This window comes from Lagenorhynchus albirostris, chromosome X (genome assembly GCF_949774975.1).
Source record: "Lagenorhynchus albirostris chromosome X, mLagAlb1.1, whole genome shotgun sequence".
Lineage (NCBI taxonomy): Eukaryota > Metazoa > Chordata > Mammalia > Artiodactyla > Delphinidae > Lagenorhynchus > Lagenorhynchus albirostris.
In genome coordinates this window covers 15756110-15778058 of record NC_083116.1, presented here as the reverse complement: position 1 = coordinate 15778058, position 21949 = coordinate 15756110, and the positions used below count along the sequence as shown (strand labels likewise).

The 21949-nt window shown below is 48.2% G+C and overlaps 1 protein-coding gene across 2 annotated transcripts; it reads left to right on the top strand.

The window, feature by feature from the left end:
• Positions 1 to 439: 439 nt before the first annotated feature.
• Positions 440 to 20272, top strand: LOC132513781 (small integral membrane protein 10-like protein 2A). 2 transcript variants are annotated; one of them, XM_060138368.1, is made up of 2 exons: positions 440 to 1127; positions 20080 to 20272. In XM_060138368.1, the coding sequence occupies exon 1, from the start codon at positions 547 to 549 to the stop codon at positions 781 to 783; it is 237 nt and encodes a 78-aa protein (XP_059994351.1). In that variant the 5' UTR covers positions 440 to 546; the 3' UTR covers positions 784 to 1127; positions 20080 to 20272. The 2 variants fall into 2 exon arrangements, with proteins under 2 accessions (XP_059994351.1, XP_059994350.1); XM_060138367.1 differs by lacking the exon at positions 20080 to 20272 and adding an exon at positions 2710 to 4668.
• Positions 20273 to 21949: the final 1677 nt, after the last annotated feature.

Below are 21949 nucleotides of genomic sequence, written 5' to 3'. Positions count from 1 at the left end.
GGCCCAGTTTTCTGTGGAGACAGGGAGGGAGAGGGGATGGTGTAAACTGGTAGAGCGTTCAGGGTGGACCTTCTGTGCAGAATAAGCCCAGCGGTCCAGACCCTCCGGGCCTCCACTGCCCCTGCTCTAGCACATTCTGCAAAAGAATCCCAGGACAGCACTGCCTTCCAAAGCACTCAAGGCCCTCTGGGCTCTCTTCTTGGCAGCCCGGGAGGAGGCGGGGCTTTATGGGGGGGCGGGTCGGGGGGTGGGGCTGAGTCCGCACCCGCAGCTCTATGGCGCCCGGCAAGGGGCGTGACCACGCTAGGGGCGGAGCTACGCTGGCGGCCGCTACTCCGGGAGCAGGCGAGGGGGCGGAGCTGTCCCTGGGCGGCTGAGGCGGAGACTTGGCTGTGGCTACCACTGCAGCTGGAGCCCAGCCGGGTAGGCGAGACCGAGAGCCGGGCGGTACGCGAGGGCTGCTGGCCGTCGGCTCAAGGCCTCGGCTCCACCTGCCCGCCCGCCTGCGGTGCGATCGGTCGGCGGGGTGTGCGCCGCGCTGGGCCCATGGCAGCGTCGGCGGCCCTGTCTGCGGCGGCGGCGGCGGCTGCCATGTCGGGCCTGGCGGTGCGGCTGTCTCGCTCAGCTGCGGCCCGCGGCTCGTACGGCGCCTTCTGCAAGGGGCTCACGCGCACGCTGATCACCTTCTTCGACCTGGCCTGGCGGCTGCGCATGAACTTCCCCTACTTCTACATCGTGGCCTCGGTGATGCTCAACGTCCGCCTGCAGGTGCGGATCGAGTGAGCGCCCGCAACCACCGCGCGGCCGCGACGGCAGGGGCGCCGGCATGAAGCTCCGCGGGACCCAGGGCCGCCGGGACGCGGCGGGGGAAGGAGAAGGGGCGGCCCGGGCCCCCGGACCCTAGACCTCGGCGGAGGTCACGGCCACCGAGCCCCAAGCCCCGGCTCTGGTCACCCACGTCGCGGCCGGTGACGAACTGCACAGAAACTCGCGAAACGGGCCCTTTCCATCGAACTCGAGAAAATTACTTGAGTGCGGCCGACCTGTTGCCTCACCTTGGGCGAAGTGGGGAGCAGAAGGAAGAAATTCTGCAGCAGGAACGTGAATGACTGGCCCTGACCAAAGAGGTAGGAGGCCAGAGGTTGGACTTCGGGCTGGAGGGAGGCGGTTGCCATGACATGTAGATGTCCAGGCCCCTCGGTGGTTTGGGGGAGACGTGGAAGGCGCCCGAGAAAGCCAGCCCGGAAAGCTGCCGAGCCGCGAGCAGGCAAGGCAGGGCGGGCGCATGCCCTCCGGAGTCCCTTGTCATATTTCCAAGATGGGGGTGAGAGGCGGCGGCCTCGGCATCTTGGAGGGTCAGCCCATCACCTCCCGGCCACGGCCCCAGTGGTGTCACCTGAACACGGGGGAGTGGAGGGAAATGGGCTCAGGGAGGCCCAGGGGAGGCCCAGGGAAGGCCTTAGAGGAGAAAAGATGCTGCTACCCTTGTCCTCTACACGCTGGGGGGCAGCCTGGAAGGGTGGCTGTGTTCTTGGCCAAAGCCCAGGTCTGTTTCTCAGCGCTTTGCAAACCGGCCCCCTGCCTGGTCTCTGCGGCCGGGGGACTGCTCTCTGCCTGCTGCTGCTGGCCCTGTTGCTCCCCTCTCCGCTCTCCTGGGGCATCCTCCAAAGCTCCGCATCTGCGGCCACGGAAGAGCAGGAAAGGTGCATTCCTCCCCGGCCCTCCCGCCATCTCAGCCACGCTCCCTCCAGCTCCTCCCCGTGCCCTCCCGGTGCCACAGCCCTGGACGGCCTCCAGCAGCCCCCGTGTCCCAGAGGATTTGGGAAAGTGGGGATCTCCTTGAGCGGAGGGCAGCTCTCAGGCTGGGGTGGAGGGGAGATGGAGAAGGGGCTTGTAGAGGAGGTGACACTTGGCGAGACAGGGACCTCTCTGGGTGGGGAGGCAGCTCTCAAGTCCCCATCTCTTTCTTTGTCTCAGGAACTGGTGTTATAGGAAGTGACCTGCCCCTTCTCTGGTCTTGTCAAGAGAGTGCCTAACCCTAACCCTGACCCTGACCCTAGAGCTGCCTGGGGAGCAGCCTAGAGAAGGGCCTGACCCACGAGGACAGGAAGGGACCAGGCAGAGACCCTGAGGGGTGGGGTGGCCCAGTGGTCCGGTTCTGGCGTGGGGAAGGAAGGACAGACCTAGCGACACTCTGCGGGAGCTCTGTCCTCCCCACCTACTGGGGCTCTGGGAGGGGAGCGCTTTGCCCTTATCACACAGGTAAGAAGTGGTGGAGCGGAATCTGCCTCTGGGCCTGCACTCTCCCACCTTCTTCTGGAAGACCTAGCAGCGGGATGGGGGAAGGGAGCAGAGGCTCCCAGGGGACCTAGAGACAGAGGGGCCCATGGTAGGGAAAGTGGAGTGTATGGGAAGTCACAGGGAAGACCGGGGGACAGTCTGAGCTGAGATGGGCACAGGAGAGATGAGTCCCAGCACCCCCAGCGAGCAAGGTCCTCACCCACAGAGCCGGACCTCCCCACCCTGCCGCAAATCCCACCCAAGGCTGGACCAAGGGCTCCTCAGTGTTGAGTGGCACAACCCTCTCAGTTTGGGTGGTGGGACGGGAGGGTGGGTGGCTCCTGGGGACCGTGTCACCAGGAGGGGAAGGGACAGTGGTGGGTGGGGTGGGGCTGAGACCCACGCCTGACCCCATGTCTCTGTCCCCAGGCTGGCCCCTGGGCCCAGCGTCTCACGGGAGAGTCTCCTCTGGATGGGCCTGCATTGGTCCTGGAGGCCTTGGCTGCGCTGCTGACTGACGCCCCAGGAGCGGTGCAGAGGGGAGGCAGGACAGACCCTGGCCCTCACCCCGCACCGCTCCCACGTGTGCTCGGGCGGTGGTTGCTCATGGTCGATGCACTCAGAGTTCCTGGGGCTGAGCACCCCAGCAGCCTGGTTGCCCCCAGGACAGAGCGGCCGAGCCTCACACCATGTGCCCTCCTCAGCTGCCCAGCTGGAGCCCGGGTCCCACGTGAGGATCTCTGCCTTCCTCACCCCGGGGCCGGAGGCTGCACCGCGGCCACCACGTGCCCCCCACAGATGCCCACCGACGGGGCCTGATGGCTTCCTTCCTTGTGCCAAGTCACCCGGGAGCCCTGGTCCTGGTGGCCCTCCTCCAGCCCAACTGTGCCCACCCAGGGCCACTTCTGGGAGCCTGCCAGCCTGCGAACTGCATCCCTGGAGCTCTGGGGACAGCCTCTGAGACTGTGCCACGGGGCTGCATGGGAGGAGAGCAGAGGACGAGGGGCCTCCTTGGGGCTGATTCGCAGACGTGCCCCTTTCAAGCCCAGCTCTCACCCTCCGGGTGGCTCGATCCCCAGCTCCAGCCTCTTGCTGGGCCAGCCTGAGCGGGCTTGAGAATGGCACAGGGGAGGCTCTTCACTGGCCGCGTGGGTGCCCGTGTGTGAGTGCGCATGTATGAGTGTGTGCGGGTGTGAGCGCGTGTGTGTGAGTGAACGTGCGGGTGTGAGCGTGTGTGTGAGTGCTTGTGCACACACACGAGTGGCTGTGCGTTGCAGCGGGCGCGGAGCTGTTGAGCAGAGTGAGCTGTGCAGGGTGCCCTATCCTCCCTGGGCTCCGGGCTCAGCCGGAGCTGCCTGGGGCTGCTTCCCAACAGGGAGAATGCGCGCTGGAGGCCCAGGGGCCCGGGCTCAGAGACCCCCTCCCACCCATCGTGGGAGGGGCACGGCGGTGGCCCTGGCTGGGGCTGTCTGCGCTCTGAGGGGCTGGCCGTGGGAGGGGCTGGGGACGCGTCCTTAGCATGCGCTCCTGCCGCGGCTGTTCTTACGGTTCTGGCCCCGAGTCCTGAGCTGCTTCCGCTTCCCCACCTCTTCCTCGTCTCCCCCGCTGGGCCCTTGCTGCTTGACGGGCTCTCAGAGCACTTTATTTATTTGCCGTCTGTTTCTCAGGCAGTGGAGCTTTCACAATATCAGACACCGACTTGAATGAGACAACTTCCACTTTCCTGTGTGTGATGTACTCTGCACCGGGCAGCAGCGTCTGGTCAGAGAAATGTTCTTGCATCGGGTGTTGTCAAATCTTGTTGTCTGTCTCAGTTAAGAAGAAAGTCCTTTGAGTTCAATCAAATAAAACCTGGAGGCCTCCTGTTTCTGCCGCCTCGGAGGAGAGAGGGGCGGCGAGCTCACCCCACTCTGGTGGCCGGGAGCTGGGGGAGGGGAGCACCCCGAGGGCTCTAAGGGGGCGGGGCTGAGGGCGGGGCTGGTGCCGGGTCAGAAGATGAGGCGAGACCCGAGCTGACCCGGACCACTGCTCCCGTGAGGGGAAGGCAGCAGCACAGGCCTGGCCCAAGAGGTGGCACTTTGTCCCATTCACAAACTTTATTTGAATCAACTAACGCCTAGGCCTTTTCTTCATCTTAGAGGCTGGTGTTAGAAGGCGCGTAATTCAGCTGAACCCCGAGGGCGGGCTGCGGTAGGTGAGGTGGAATGGACTGTCTGCAGATCATTTCGTGTCCCCGAAGGCCCTTCCGCAGCCGCAAGTGGCAGGGTCTCCATCACCTCCCAGCTGGCCAGGTGGTGTCTGAGTTTCGGAGAAGATCAACCTCTGGGACTGGAAACCTGCCTCCCTTACTCCCACCTTAGACGCAAGCTGTCCCGGCAGAGAAGCCGGGGCGGGGGCTCTGAGGCTGCTGCAGGGGGAGGGTGGGCCGAGGACAAAGGGCTGGGGAGGGACGCCTGCAGGGGAGGGCAGCACCCGCCTCGGAGGAATGCAGGCCCATAGGACCCAGGAGAGGGGTGTCCTGAGGACTCGGGGTGTGGTCACACGAGGAGCGCAGCCTGGGGTAAGACACCTGTCGCCAAGAGCTCCGCAGGGGTCAGTGCAACTTGACAAGAGGGCCTCTTCCAGCAACCGCCACCCTAGGAGGGAGGGGTAGACCCCAGTCCCGGCCAGAGCCCTGAGCTTCCCGTCCCTTGGTCCAGATGGTCCTGTTCAGTCCCTGATGGTTCTGCACCCACTTCAGGGACCAGGTAGCCTGGCACAGCCAGATGGGAGAGAGGATCCAGCACCCAGGGGCCAAGGGACCATGATGAGGGAGGACCGTATTCCTCCGCGAGGGAGGCAGGCAGGCTGGCGCATCACACTCTGGTTAAGAGGGGCGCCTAGGAGACCAGAGACCTGCGCGCTGAGCCCAGCTCTTCCACTGACCACAGCAGAGCCCCAGGCCAGCCACGGGCACTCGTGCATTTTCAGAAAGGAGCCTTCAGGGTGCTGTGGGCCTTCAGTGTGAGGATGTCTCTTCAACAAATGGCCCCAGGTCTCAGCCAGAGCAGCTCTGTCACCATGAGGAAAGGAAACGAACTGGCAGGGGATGAGAGCCTGCCGAGCTCCAGGCACCATGCCTTAACCTCATCATCCCCATGGCCACCTTCTGGAGGAGGTCACCACTAGGATGTCACTGAGGTTGAACCTCGAGCTGGCCTCAGCTCCTCACCCTTCCCCGCTCCTTGGGTTGCACGTTCTGCCCACTGTTCCCACAGCCAGAGCCCTTTTGAGGACGCGGCCTTGAGAGAGTAAGGCGTCTCTGGGACTATCTGGACTGAATATGTGACTGAATTCCATTAAGACCTCTGTACAAACTTTAAAGATTCTGCCAGGTGGGTGGGGAGAGCTGCTTGTCTTGTGGCCTCAAGACAAGCCTCATCTGTAAGTTCGTTGGCTTAGTAACCGTGCCCCCTTCCCAGTCTGGAGTGGTCTGCTTCTTTCTAGGTCTCTCCTTGCCTTCTGTGTGCAGGACCAGTTTGCAAACCAGCACCACGGTTATCCCCATTTTTCGGAGAAACTGAGTCTCGGAGCCCAGTCTGAACTAGAAGCCCAAGCAGAAGCTGCTTTCCTGAGGCCCCAGTGCCTCTTGCAGGGGCAGGGGATTAGGCTGGAGGGGTGGTGCAAGGACACAGTCTGAAGGCGACCCTGGTCTTTCTGGGTAGGGGCCAGGGGACAGATAAGGAACCCAGGCTTGGGGGCGGGGCTGGGAGCCTTAGCAACGTGGAGCTCCCCGTTGGAGCAGCTAGGGCCACGCTGAGGTGGGGCCACCTGTCTTCTTGCGAACCTCCCACCTCTGCAGACTGACTGGGATCCAAGCAACTGAGTCAGGGGAGGGCGAAAGAGCAGCTGAGAGGGCAGTTCCAGGAGGGCCCGTCAGAACACGAGAGAGAGACGGCGTACAGAGTCCCAGCCCAGCCCAGTCAGAACACGAGAGAGAGACGGCGTACAGAGTCCCGTCCCAGCCCAGCCCAGTCAGAACACGAGAGAGAGACGGCGTACAGAGTCCCAGCCCAGCCCAGTCAGAACACGAGAGAGAGACGGCGTACAGAGTCCCAGCCCAGCCCACCCCGAGGGAAACTGCCCAGTTTCGGATGAATTTTCACTTTGTGTGCATGTCCTTTATATACGTAAAATTAGGAACATATGACTTTTTTCACTTTATGACATAAACACTTCCTGCTCATCTTCCTGTGTGATGAAGTACGCTTCTGCTTCCAAAGCCACACAGTATCTCTGGTATGAAGCTCTCATCATGTATTTCGCACTGCCTCTTGCTTGCTTTCCTTTGTTGTTGTTTGTTTGGGGGGTTGAGTTTGAGGTTGTTGTTGGCTTTGGTTTGCTTTTGTGGTTTTTATTGGGTTTTACTGATGACGCGGTGACAGGTGTCCTTGTGGATAAATGCTGTGCTGCAGTCATGGTCGATCTCTTACCATACACTCCTGCACGTGGGCCGCAGGGTAGGCACGCCTCAGGGGTTTGACACCCTCCAGAGCAGCGGTGCCACGTTACTGTGCTCATGCCACTCAGGAGTGAGACTGTTGTGAGACAAGGGTGGCAATTGTGGGTCACAACACGTTTCAAAATCTGGTACTGCCTTTCCTGCCTCAAGCTGGGTGCATTTCTCTCTCCTCAAGATCAGTGTAATCTTTCATTTAACTCATCATTTCCCTCAAACTCTTCCTTTCCCATCATCCCCAGTTGATGGCTAGAATTAAATCCACTCTCCAGTTGTCCTGGGATAAAGTCATGGTTCCTTTCTTTCTGCTCCTCACCTTTGCCTGTAGCGAAGTCTCAAGACAGGTTTTGAATCTCTCAATTGGATAAGCCAAATTGTTTATTTTGATATTTTATTTTGCATGCCTTTCAATACATATCAAGATTAAAATTTTTCACGTGTCCATTGGCCACTTGTAGTTTTAAACTATGGGGAGTAATTTTTTATTGAGATATAATTGACATATAAATTGTCTACCTTTAAGTTGTACACGTGTTTGTTTGATACATTTATATTTTGCAGTTTGATTACCACCAGTAGTGTTAGCTAATACCTCCATCACATCACATAATTACCATTTTTTGTGTGTGTGATGAGAACAATTGAGATCTAGTCTCTTAGCAACTTTAAAGTTTATGATACAGTATTGTTGACTATAATCACTGTGCTGTGCATTACATCCCCAGAACTCATCTCCTGTTTGCAAGTTTGTATCCTTGAATAACCTTTCCCCAATTTCCCCACCTCCCAGCCCCTGCTAACCATGGTTCTACTCTTTGTTTTCATGACTTTGGCTTTTTTACATTCTACATAATGTGATGTCAGATAGTATCTGTCTTTCTCTGTTTTTCCTATCTTACTTAGCATAATGCCCTCAAGTCCCAACCATATTGTCACAAATGGAAAGATTTCCTTCTTTCTCATGGCTGAATAATGTTCCTCTGTTGTACACATACCATAAATAAAATAGATAAACAACAACGATTTCCTTATAGCACAAGCAACTGCATTAAATATCTTATAATAACCTATAATGGAAAAGAATCAAAGAAAAGAATATATATATATAATTATATATATAATCCTTATAAGAATATATATAATATATATGAATCACTTTGCTGTACACCCAAAACTAACACAGTATTGTAAATCAACTATAAAAAATTTAAAAAATTCCTCTATGGGACTTCCCTGGTGGTACAGTGGTTAAGACTCCGCTATTCCACTGCAGGGGGCGCGGGTTCCATCCCTGGTCAGGGAATTAAGATCCCACATTCTATGTGGCCAAAAAAAAAAAAAAAGAAAAAAATTTCTCTATGTGTGTGTATACATATGTGTGTGTGTGTGTGTGTGTGTGTGTGTGTATACACATATCACATCTCCTTTGTCCTTTCATCCATTAATGGATTCTTAGATTCTTTCCATATCTTGGTTATTATGAATAATGCTTCAATAAATATGGGAGTGCAGATATTTTTTCGATATTCTGTTTTCATATCCTTTAACTATATACCCAGAAGTGGGACTGCTAGATCACACGGTAGTTCTATTTTTACAACCTAGAACCCAGGAGCATGGGAGTTGTCCTGGTGCTGAGGCCAGCCTGCCTGGCGTCTGGGGTGAAGTCAGGTGCTCACCTCCCACTCCTGCCCGGGCACAGACGAGCGCTCAGCACACATGAGAATCAATGCAACCAGAGCAGGGACACCACGCTACCCAGCAAACCTTCTCAGTTTAAAGGATCCCTGCCAACAAAATGATGCCTTCTCAGTGTCCCCCGAGTCATCCCCTAGGTGCCAGACTCCCGGGCAGGTTTCTAGGGCTCAAAGGTGAGCAAGTTAAACACGGCCCCTGCCCTCCGACCGGGGACAGGTACATGATTCCTCCACTTGGTTTCAAATACATGGGCGTTTGTGAAATAGAGTCACCCTCAAATTGGGCCAATGCACTGTAGGGGAAATCTGGAAAGGCATCTGCTGCAGGAGCAGCTGGGGAAATGCAGGGCTGGGAAGCGCCCCCGTGGGCCTTCTCTGCCCCCGTCTTCCGCACTTGAGACCGATGGAGAGTTGGGGCTTGGGTGGTGCCGGCCCAGCTCTCAAGGACTAGGGATGCCCCAAACCCCCTGCACACAAGACGGAGCCGCCTCTGCCGCCCAGACCAGGGGTGCTGTGGGGGGACAAGGGGACTGAGAGGTACCTGGTGGGAGCCCTGGCTGCCCGGGGCACGCCCCCTCCGCGGGGTCCCCCTCCTCCAGAAGACGGGCACCACCCTGGTCAGAGGCCTGAGCATGGTCACCGCAGCCTGGGCACGCGCCACACGAGATGATGCACGAGGCTGACGCCGCTGCCTCGCAGATGCCCCCTGGTCACAGTGACCTCTTGGGGCCTGAGCCTCCTGCTGTCTGTCCTCAGCCTCGGTGTCCCCAAGGGACCCTACTGCCACCCTAGGAGGTGACATGGGCCCCATGCTCCAGTCCCTGGGTGCGCAATGGGCAGGGCCCACCTCCGTGGCCGTCCAGCCAATGAGGGTGCAGCGGGTGGGCTCCTGTGGCCGCTAAGAGGAGGTGGGCGGGGACATCCTGGCTCCTCCCATCATTGGTGAGGGTGCCAATTTGGTGGCCATAGGGAAATGGGCTGGGGTCTATGCCCTGTGTGTGCTTCAGGGGGATGAGGGGCTCCTCTGTGGGGTCTTTGGGAGGATGGGAGACTGGCATGGAAGGTGTGGCTTTCTGATCAGAGATACAGCCCCAGAAGAAGCTGGGGGATCTGCACCCTCCTCACTATGATTCTCTTTTTTCTGCTTCATGGATCACATCCTCTGTGAATGGAAAGTAGGGAGACCAGGAAAGGCCTGGTCCAAACACCCTAGACATACGTACCATGACCAAGTGGCATTTATACCAGGAATGCAAAGTTGGTGTATATATATATATATATATATATATATATATATGTGTGTGTGTGTATATGCAATGGAATATTACTCAGCCATTAAAAGAATGAAATAATGCCATTTGCAGCAACACAGATGGACCTAGAAGTTATCCTGCTAAGTGAAGTAAGTCAGAAAGTGAAAGCCAAATACCATATGATATCACTTATATGTGGAATCTAAAATACAACACAAATGAACATATCTATGAAACAGAAACAGACTCACAGACATAGAGAACAGACTTGTGGTTGCCAAGGGGGAGGGGGAGGTAGGGGAGGGAAGGATCAGGAGTTTGTGATTATCAGATGCAAAACTAGTATGTATAAGATGATAAACAACAAGGTCCTACTGTATAACACAGGGAACTGTATTCAATATCCTGTGATAAATCATAATGAAAAAGAATATGAAAAAGATTATGTATATGTATAACTGAGTCACTTTGTTGTACAGCGGAAATTAGCACAACATTGTAAATCAACTATACTTTAAAAAAATTTTTTAAATGAAAAAGAAGCTCTAAATAAATAAGACATTTTGTGAATTAGAAGACTGAATATCATCAAGATAGCAATCTTCCCCAAATTTATCTGTAGACTGAACACAGTATCTATCAAAACCTCAGCTAACTTTCCTATAGATATTGAAAAGCTGATGCTAAAATGTATGTGGAATGTATATTACCTTAAATAGCCAAAACATTTTGAAAAAGTTGAATCACTTACCTATTTCAAAAATTATAAAGCCACAACAGTTAAGACAGTGTGGTATTGGTGCAAAGTAGGTGTGTAGATCAATGGAACAGACTGAGAGACTATGAACAAATCCTTACATTTATGATCAATTTTTTTTATTGTGGTAAAATACATATAACATAAAATTTATGTTAAAATATACAATTCAGTGCTATGAAGTACATTCACAACGTTGTGCAACCATCACCACTATCTAGTTCCAGAACAATTCATCACCCCAAAACGAAATGCCATGCCCATTAAGCAGTCACTCCCCATTCCCTCCCTACCCCAGCCCTTGGCAACAACAAACAGGCTTTCTGTCTCTATGTATATGCCTATTCTGGATATCTTATAAGAATGGTATTATATGATATGTGAGTTTTTGTGCCTGGCTTGTTTAATTTAGCATGTTTTGGAGGTTCACTCAGATTGTTACAGGTATTAGTACTTTGTTCCTTTTTATGGCTGAATAATATTCCATTGTATGGCTATACCACATTTTGTTTATCCATTCATATGTTGATGGACATTTGTATTGTTTCCAGCTTTTGGCTATTGTGGATATTGCTACTATGAACGTTCATGTGCAAGTTTTATTTAAACACCCGATTTCAATTTGGGGCATCCATACCTAGGATTGGAACTGCTGGATCACATGGTAATTCTATGCTTACCTTAGAACCACCAAGCTGTGTTACATAGGTTGCACCATTTTACATTCTCAGCAGTAGTGTAGATGATTCAAATTTTTCCATATCCTCTCCAACACTTGTTATTTTCCTTTTTAAAAAATTATGGCTATCCTAGTGGGTGTGAATTAGTATCTCATTGTAATTTTTGTTTGCATTTCCCTAGGGCTAATGATGTTGAACATTTCTTCATTTGCTTATTGGCCATTTGTGTATCTTTGTAGAAACGTCTATTCATGTCCTTTACTGATTTTAAAATTGAGTTGTCTTTTTTTGTTAAGTTATAAGAGTTCTTTATGTATTTTGTATATTAGAATGATCAATTGATATTGACAAGGGTACCAAGACAATTCAATGGGGAAATGATGGTCTTTTCAACAAATGGTGCTGAGACAATTGGAAATCTATACAAAAAGATGAATTTACCCTATTATGATGGCTAAAGTTAAAACTAGTGAAAACATCAAATACTGGGGGAGGATGCATAGAAAGTGGATCTCTCATACGTTGCTAATGGGAGTGTAACTTGTTAAACAGCCACCCTGGAAAAAGTTTCTGCATTTACTTAAAAAAGTAAACATGCAACAATGCAATAAAGTTTTTTCAGGGAATACATATAGGAAAAGAAGACATAAAATTTTATTTGCTGAGGATTTCATTATCTATGTAAAAAATCCTAAGGAGGGCTTCCCTGGTGGCACAGTGATTGAGAGTCTGCCTGCCGATGCAGGGGACGCGGGTTCGTGCCCCGGTCCGGGAATATCCCACATGCCGCGGAGCGGCTGGGCCTGTGAGCCATGGCCGCTAAGCCTGCACGTCCGGAGCCTGTGCTCTGCAACGGGAGAGGCCACAACAGTGAGAGGCCCGCGTACCGCAAAAAAGGAAAAAAAAAAGAATCCTAAGGAATTATTTTTAGAAAGCTTATAGAATTAATAAACGATTTTAGCAACATTGAAAGACACATGGTCAATAAAAATACCAACTGCACTTATGTATACTAGCAATGGATTTCCAGCAATTGAATTATTTTTAAACAGGACCATGTACCCACCAGAGGTAGGGGTGGGAGGAGAGGGAACTGGATGAGGGCAGTCAAAATGTACAGACTTGCAGTTATAAGATAAATAAGTACTAGGGATATAATGTACAACATAATAAATAGAATTCACACTGTTGTATGTTATATATGAAAGTCGTTAAGAGGGTAAATCCTGAGTTCTCATCACAAGAAAAACTTTTTTCTATTTATTTAATTTTGCGTCTATATGAGATGATGGATGTTCACTAAACTTATTGTGATCATCACTTCATGATGTGTGTAAAGCAAATCATTATGCTGTATACCTTAGACTTATACAATGCTGTTATGTCAATTATGTCTCAATAAAACTGGAAGAAAAAATAAAGAGAAAGAAAAAGAAAACAAAACATAAAGGACTGTGTACAATAACATAAAAAAAATGAAATACTTAACAGTAGCATGAAAAAAGTATTAAGTAGTTGGAGTAAATTTAACAAAAGATATGCAAGACCTGTATACTGAAAATTACAAAAGAAATTAAAGAATACATACATAAATAAATGGAAAGATGTACCATGCTCACAAATTTGAAAATGCAATATTGTTAAATGTCAACTCTACCAAACTTATCTATATATTCAATGCATTCCCAATAAAGTCACAGCAGGACCTTTTTTTTTTTTTGAGGCAAGGAATAGCGACTTTATTTGGAAAGATGGCAGACCAAGAAGATGGCAGACTGGTGTCCCCAAGAACCATCTTATCGGGGTCTGGATGCCAGTTTCTTTTATAGAACAGAGAGGGGGAGGAAGTGAGGAAGTAAAGTAAAAAGGCCATAGCAGTACCTTTTTTTTTAATTGACAAGGTGAGTCCAACATTTCTATAGAAATGTGTGGACTGAAAGAAAAATGCACAATGTGAGAATTATGAGTTAAGTTTTGTTCAGGGTCTTACTGAAGAGTATAGCCCAGGAGACAGCCTCTCAGATAGCTCTGAGGAACTGCTCCAAAGAAACAGCGGGGATAGAGGCTAGTTTATATGTGATTTTTGTGTGTGCGAGGGAATACAAGCAGTCAGCATACACTTTGGCAAAACATTACTGCTAGTCACCAAAAACAGATATCTCAACTCAATGAATATAGTGCTTTTCTACGTATGGGAAGGTGCAAGAAGTAGGTCCATTAAAATTCTTCCTGAAATGCATCTTAACTATCTAAAGGCCTGTTTGCCCAAAGAACAGAGCACCCCATTATCATCTTTAATTTCCTCTGTCTGAAGCACAGGGTGCTTCACCCAGTTATCCCTTTAATCTCTTCGTCTGAAGCACCAAGTGCACTGTCGGTCAGCAGCTGCAGCGGGTTAATCTTTGTAGACTTGAATGGTGAGTGCAATGCTCTTTGCTCTTCTTTTGTTTGTAATTGCAAAAGGCTTAGGACAGCCCAAACAATTTTGAAAAAGACCAAAGGTGCAGAACTTTACACTACCTAGTTTCAAGACTTAGTATAGAGCAACAATGATCCAGGCAGTGTGATCTTGGCATAAAGATAGATTTAGAGATCAGTGGAACAGAACAGAGGGTTCAGAATATACTCACAACTATATGGACAACTGACTTTTGACAAAGGTGTCAAGGCAATACAACGGAGAAGAGATAATATTTTCAACAAATAGTATTGAAAACATTGGATAAGCATATTTTTTAAAACAAAACCTTACATCAAATACAAAAATTAACTCAAAATCATAGGCATACAGGTAAAAGACAAAACCATAACCTTTTAGAAGTAAACACTGGGTAAAATCTTAATGACCTAGGTTTTAGGAAAAGATTTCTTTAATAAGACCCCCCCCAAACCCCACAAAATATAAAAGAAAAATTGATAAAGTAGACCTCATCAAAATTAAAATATTTTGCTCTTTAAAGGACACTTAAGAAAATAAAAAGACAAGCCACAGATTGGGTAAAAGTATTTGCAAAACACATGTTGGATGAAAGACTTATATCTAGAATATATCTTTAAAAAACTATTACAGAGACTTCCCTGGCAGTCCAGTGGTTAAGGCTCCATGCTTCAACTGCAGGGGGCGCGGGACTGATCCCTGGCAGGGGAACTAAGATCCCACGAGCTGTGCGGTGCAGCAAAAAGAACTATTACAATACAATAATAAGAAGACAAACAATCTAATAAGAAGGGCAATCAGTTTGAATAGACACTTGACCAAAGAAATTATATAGATGACATGAAAATATGCTCAACCATTATTAGTCATTAGGGAAATGAAAAATCAAACCACAATGAGATACCAATCACTAAACACTAATAAAAAAGCCAAGGACTTCCCCGGTGGCGCAGTGGTTAAGAATCCGCCTGTCAATGCAGAGGACACGGGTTCGAGCCCTGGTGGGGGAAGATCACACAGGCTCCGGAGCAACTGAGCCCATGTGCCACAACTACTGAAGCCCGCGCGCCCAGAGCCCATGCACAGCAACGAAGACCCAACGTGGCCAAAAATAAATAAATTTGAAAAAATAAAAATAAAAAAGCTAAAAAAATTTAAAACTCACCATACCAAGTATTGGGGAGGATGTGAAGCAGTTGGAGACCAGTTTCTCAGTTGCTTGAAAAGTTAAACGTACACGTCCCATGTTACCCAGTAATTCCACTCTTAGATATTTACCAAAGAGAGAAGATGACACACGTACACACAAAGACTTGTACGTGGATATTCAAGGCAGCTTTCTTTGTAATAGGCAAAAATTGGAAACCACACAAATGTCCATGACCAGGTGAATGGATTAATAAATTGTCATATATCCATACAATGGAATACTATTCAGCAATATTAGGGAAAGAACGATTGATAAATGCAACAAACTGTATGAACCTCAAAATCATTAGGTGGAATGGAAGAACACTGGTAAAAAGAAGTACATACTCTACAATTCAATTTATTTAAAACTCTAGAAAAATCTCAAACTATTCTGTGTTGACAGAATGTAAATAAGTGGTTGCCTGAGGATGGAAATGGAAGGAAGGATGGACTACAAAGGAGCAAGAGGAAATGTTTGGTGGTAACGGGAACGTCTATCTTGATTCATTGTGTATACATATGTCAAAGTTGACTTTAAATAGGCGCTGTTTATTGTACATAAATTATACCTCAATAAAGCTATTTTTAAAATAGATCTTTATTGGAGTATAATTGCTTCACAATACTATGTTAGTTTCTGTTGCACAAGGCAAATCAGCCACATGCATACACATGTTCCCATATCCCCTCCCTCTTGAGCCTCCCTCCCACCCTCCCTATCCCACCCCTCTAGGTCATCACAAAGCACTGAGCTGATCTTCCTGTGCTACGCGGCTGCTTCCCACCAGCCAACTATTTTACATTCGGTAGTGTATATATGTCCATGCTACTCTCACTTTACCCCAGCTTCGCCCTCCCACCCCATGTCATCAAGTCCATTCTCTATGTCTCCCTCTTTATTCCTGCCCTGCATCTAGGTTCATCAGTAGCTTTTTTCTTAGATTCCTTATATATACGTTAGCATACGGTATTTGTTTTTCTCTTTCTGACTTACTTCATTCTGTATGAGAGACTCTAGGTCCACCCACTCAATAAAGCTATTTTTAAAAGGTCAATGTCTGAGAAAAGATTAGGTCTTAATAAAGCAGTGGTCAGGACAAGAGTGGATAGAGCTATCTGTGTAGCATGAGGAAAATGACCTGGGGCATCCTCTCAGAGCACTGAGCACAGTGGTGCCCAAAGACAGTAGCACATTATCCCAAGGTCACAACAAGACCATGATGGATAAAGCAGACACCTTGTGCAGTGAGAAATCAGACATGGAGGTGAGGCAAAAATTGTCAGTAACAGTTTAAATACCTGCAGAGAACAGCAGTCAGTCAGCCTACTCCTAGCTGAAACTAGGAGCAGAGTATTATATGCAAAGTTAACTGTCTTAGTGCGGTCAGGCTGCTGTAACAAAATACCATAGACTGGGAATCTTATAAACAACAGAAATTGATTTCTCACAGTTCTGGAGGCTGGAAACCTGAGATCAGGGTGCCAGCTCGGTTGGGTGGGAGTCCTTTTCCTGGCTCATAGCTGGTGTCTTCTCTCTGTGCCATCACATGGTGACATGGTGGAAGGGGTAACAGATGGATTTCTTTCTTTCTTTCTCTCTCTCTCTCTCTCTCTCATTTTTCTATTTTCCTTTTTTTTTTCTTTTTTCCTTTTTTTTTCCCAACTCCGAGTGGCTTATGCGATCTTAGTTCCCCGACCAGGGATTGAACCCGGGCCACAGCAGTGAAAACGTCAAGTTCTAACCACTGGGCCACCAGGGAATTCCCTGGCTCTCTCTTTTTTTTAATAAAGCACTAATACTATTCGTGAGGGCTACAGCCTCATGAATTAAGCACCTCCCAAAGACTCCACCTCCCAATACCATCATTTTGAGGGGCTAGGATTTCAACATATGAATTTTGGAGGGACACAAACATTTAGACCATAACAACAGCTAAGGCTACTACAGAGGAGATATCAGTCCATTTGGGAAAGAAAAATAGGCATGGGGGTCCAAGGACAAGCATTACTAGCAGAATTTATACATCATCAGCATATTAGTTATCTAATGGTGGGGGAATAATTTTAAGACAAAATTAGCAGATTAAAACAGCACACATTAAACATCTCACAGATTCTGTGGTTTGAGCCTGGCTTAGCTGAGTCCTCTGCAGTAAAGTCTTCAGGCCATGTGTCAGCTGAGGCTGTGGTCTCTTCTGAGGCTCTACTAGCAAAATATCTGTTTCCTCACTCACATCGTTGTTGGCAGCATCCGGTTCCTTGTGGTCTTTGGACTGAGGACCTTTCTTGCCGGCAGTCAGCCAGAGCCCACCTTGAGCTACTTGTCACGTGACCTTCTCCTAAGGGCAGCTCACAACACAGAACCTTGCTTCTTCAAAGCCTAAAGGGAGTGAGAGTCTTCATACAAGATGAAGGTTACAATCTTATACACTGTCATCATGTTCATCCTATCACCTTTGCTACATTCTGCTGGTTAGAACGTCCCACTCATACTCAAGGGGAGGAGGTTACACAAAAGCATGGATACCGAGAGTTGGGGATCATGGAGATCACCCCAGCACTGTGTGCCACCCTTGGTGAGCAGGGAGCTGTGACTCAGGGCAGATCATGTGAAACGGAGGCGACTGCAGAAGGCAATACACTGGCAGCCCATCTTAAGTGCCCCATTCAGAATAGTATTATTCACTGTAGTGACTGTAAAAAGCAACTGAAAGGTAAAAATGAGGTTAACCCAGCAATTAGGGTACCAAAGGGGAAGCTACCGCAACAGGGCTGTGATAGGGGGTTCATTGGCACGTTTTATCAAGGAATGTGCAAATATCCAAGTGCAAGGCAGGGGTCAGTCGCAGAGTTTAGACCTCCTCGGAGACCAGGGAGCAACCTGCCTTGGAGCCAGCAAAGCACAGTGGAGGCGAACAGGGACCATTGCAGCAATGCAGGGGCATATCCACAAATCGTCTTTTTCACTTTTAGTGAATGCAAAGCCAATTACTCAGGAAAGGTCAGGCCATCCCAGAAACTAGAGGACAGAGGAGAGGCTAGGCACGATATGGCTTTAACATAAAAAAAAAATTCCAAACCCCATATGAGAACAATAGAAAGCACCAAGGACGGGCTACAGGTGCAGGAACACCCTCCCTCGGACAAGAGGCAGAACTCTGTGTGCGGGGAGGAGCCACCAGTGGGGGCTGAGGACAGCTATGCTCTCCAATCACATCTGAACCCCCCAGGGAGCAGGGGCAAGTGCCCTGGGGAAATGCAAGCCATACTCAAATGCTGTGAATACTTAGTTCAGGGGGGCAGAGCAACCCAGCTCCTAAAAGAGATGCTCTGCTTGGGTGGGGTGAATACAAAGAAGAGGGTAGGGGTCAGATCAGCAAAAGGGAGTTCGCCGATCTGGGAAGAGCAGGAAACTGGAGTGGGAGTCAGGGATTTCAGAGGCGAGACTCACAGTGCAGAGAAAGGGAAATGACAAACTTCTTTGGAGATGTATGGTTGGGAGGTGGCCCCTCAAAGTCTGCTCTTATTCAGTTTGATCCCCTTGGAAAGCAGCCTGTGTCCACCCTAACATCAGAAACATTGGTTAACGGAGCCCCACCTGAGGTCCCTTTAGCAGGCCAACACCCCAGGAGGAGGGGGCACTCTGTGTCCCCAGCTTCCCTACACAGTCCCCCATTGGAAAAGCAGGCCAGACCCAGCAGCGTAAGTGCTGTGTGTCTGTGCAGAGAGCCGAGAGTCCTGGACTGGGGAGAGCTTCCCCGGAGCAGGTGGTGATGGTGTGTGTGTGTGTATGGTGGGGGGAACACTGTGCCCACAGCAGTTCTTTAGTAATTGACCCAAACCCCATCTGCTTAGTTTAGTGAAATGGCATTAGCATTTCCCAATTTCTCCCTCTTATTACAACTTTTTCTTTACATGTATCTATTCTTTTTCAAATTCTTTTCCCACTTAGAAACATAATATTGAGCAGAGTTTCCTATGCTGCAGATGGCATTATTTCACTCTTTTAAACGGCTGAGTAATATTCCATTATATATATGGACCACATCATTTTAAAGAAGATGTGGTACATATATTCCCTCCTTTGATGCAAGCCAGAAGTTCAAACCATGCCAGCCCCACCCAGTGGAAGCAAAATCCCTCACCGCAGCTCCATCTCCTAAGCATAATAAAGCCCCAAAGTCAATTTCCTTTCCCTGTTCACTCAAGCCATTTTCAGACCTACTTGGGGAGGCTGCCCTGGTCTCCCAAGAAAGCCTCAATATGTGAGTACTGATCCTGTTACTAGTGCTTTAATGCATGTAAGGCGTAACCTGTCTTGATATCTAAACCAAATTTGGGGTTAAGCAGAACAGAGGACCCTGGAAGTATCCAGTAACTACTCAAAAGGCAAAACACTGGATGGTGAGGGGGACAAAAAACTAAAATAGAGGTTCATAGTTTTACCCAATTGGAAATCCAAAATTTACTAAAAGAATTTATGCAACAAAAGATTAAATTATGCTAACTGGCTTTTGTACTTCTACAAGAGAGGTTCTGAATTAACTTTAGTATCTGTTGATATGCACCAATTGGCAAAGCTTCATAGCCTTAATCAGCATCAGACTTAGAACACGAATACAGTTATACCTGGAGATTCTCACTAGATCTTAAAAAGGTACCAATTATACTTTTAGGAGAGAGTTATCAAACACAAAATAAAGTACATCAGAACTGTTGCCTTGCATAAATTCCCCCATAGTCAAATTACCCAAAACTATGCTCTGATTCAATGAAAGATAAAGTCTTTGGCACAATTGGTTTTACAAAATGCAAGCCCTTGGACATTCAATCCCACATAAAATAGTTAATACAGCCCAATATAAATTAAAACAGGGGGTTATGGGTTGACTCCCCCCCCAAATATGTGGAAGTATTAACCCACTGTGTCCGTGTTTTTCTGCCAGCTGAGTATAGTCAGGTGCAAATTATAAGTCAACTGTACAAGGACTAAGTGTACCTTGCCCTGGAGTCATCCTTACACACGATTACCAGCCATGAGCCATTATGCAGACCCAGAGGTTCTGGAACACCAGGGCAGCCTGAGGAAAGGACCTCCTGCAGCTCTTGTGGAGCCTCCTACTGGTCTTCCCCCAAATTCACCTGAACGCATTGACTCCGGCAACCGTGCAATGAGGAGGACAGAAGCAAAAGTTTCAGAGACTGATTGGATACTAGGTATGAATCAACAGTGATGGCTGGAATTAATCTTTCTTTCTTTTTTCTTTTTTCTTTTTTTTTTTGCAGCGTGGCATGAGGGATTGCAGTTCCCCGACCGCGGATGGAACCTGCGCCCCCTGCAGTGGAAGTGCGGAGTCTTAACCACTGGACCTCCAGGGAAGTCCCGGAAGTTAATCATTTTGATCACATTAATTCCTTTTTAGGTAAAAGACTAAATCCATATTTAATACAGAGGGAAAAAATTAACGTTCCTCAAACGTATGGACACCGAGGGGGGAAAGCGGCGGGGGGTGGGGTGGGGTGGTGGTGGGATGAATTGGGAGATTGGGATCAACATGTATACGCTAATATGTATAAAATGGATGACTAATGAGAACCTGCTGTATAAAAAAATAAAATTCAAAAACGAATTATAAAAAAATTAATGTTCCTTTGGTAAGTATAATCAAGTATAATATTTTTAAAATATTACTTATACCTTAAAAGTTTAGAACAGGCTTATCTTATTTAGTATTGGAGATACGCTCTTGCAAATGAAAGCACTAACCACATCACTATTACTCAGTCATTACAGAATAAGTCGTTTGGAGATGCTTTCCAGGCATAGTAAATATTACATATGATCAACATGTAATTAATATGCAATTAGAAGTTTATTACCTAATGTCTTCTTCTTCTCTGCCTCTTTTACAATTTGTCTAATAGTGGATTTTGCCAGACTTGGAATATGGCCCACCCAGATCTACCTGATGTTTACCTACTTAAAATCTGCATTTTCAAACAGCCTTTAATCATCAAAGTAATTCCTTCTTTGACTATGCAAACTATTTGCTGTGAAGCAGAATATGATAATGAGAAAATAAAATATTAGGGGCAAAGAGACCTTCACAGAGTAAAGAAAACAAACTTATGGACTGAATGTTTGTGTTCCCCCTCTTCCCAATTCAGATGTTGATATCCTAACCCCCAGTGTGATGGTATTTAGAGGTGAGGCCTTTGGGATGTGATTGGGTCATGAGGGTAGAGCCCTCATGAATGGGATTAGTGCCCATACAAGGAGCTGAAGAGACCAGAGTTCTCTTCTGCCATGTGAGGACACTGCAAGAAGACCTCTGTGTAAGAATCAGGAAGTGAGCATTCACCAGACACCGAATCTGTCAGCATCTTGATCTTGGGCTTCCCAACCTCCAGAACTATGAAAAATAAATTTCTGTTGTTTATAAGACACCCAGTTTATGATATTCTGTTAGAGCAGCCTGAACAGACTAAACCAAAACCTATTGGCAAGTGCCTGTCAAACTGGGCAGAGTGACTCCGTTTCTGCTGGGTTGCATTCACAGAGACTTGTTTCTATCTGTGCCTACGTGTTTTTGCACTCCTGCTGTCCACTGTGTTTCAAATATATTTGTAAGAATAACTTGAGACCTAGAATGCTAGCAGCTTACTCCAGAGAGGATTTTCATTTGCTTCTGCCAGATGTCTGGGGTCATTCTAGATGGGGTCCAAGAAAACCAAGTGCAAAACTTGAGGCCCCTACACAAACCAGGGTATTTGAAACTAATCTATAATTCCACCCGATATTAAGTCCACTTCCTGTTCCTCCCAGCCGTTAGATCATAACAACTTGGGGGCCCAGATCATTTCTGGCAGAGTTAGAATCCCCATGTTGTGTGCCTCTGGTTTCTTTCACCTTGTCGGTTAAGGATGTCAAACCTCACCGGGCTGACAATTTCCCTTAGAGAAATAGTCACTACCAAGCTCCTTCACATGATTAGATTCCTATTTTCCTTTTGATTTTTAAATTCAAAATGATATGTAAAATTTTAAATATACAGAGAAATTGAAAGAATAGCACCATGAACACCCAAATATTCACCATCTAAACACAACTATCATTAACATTCTTGCCATGAACACTGTGCACATAGGAGAGCAA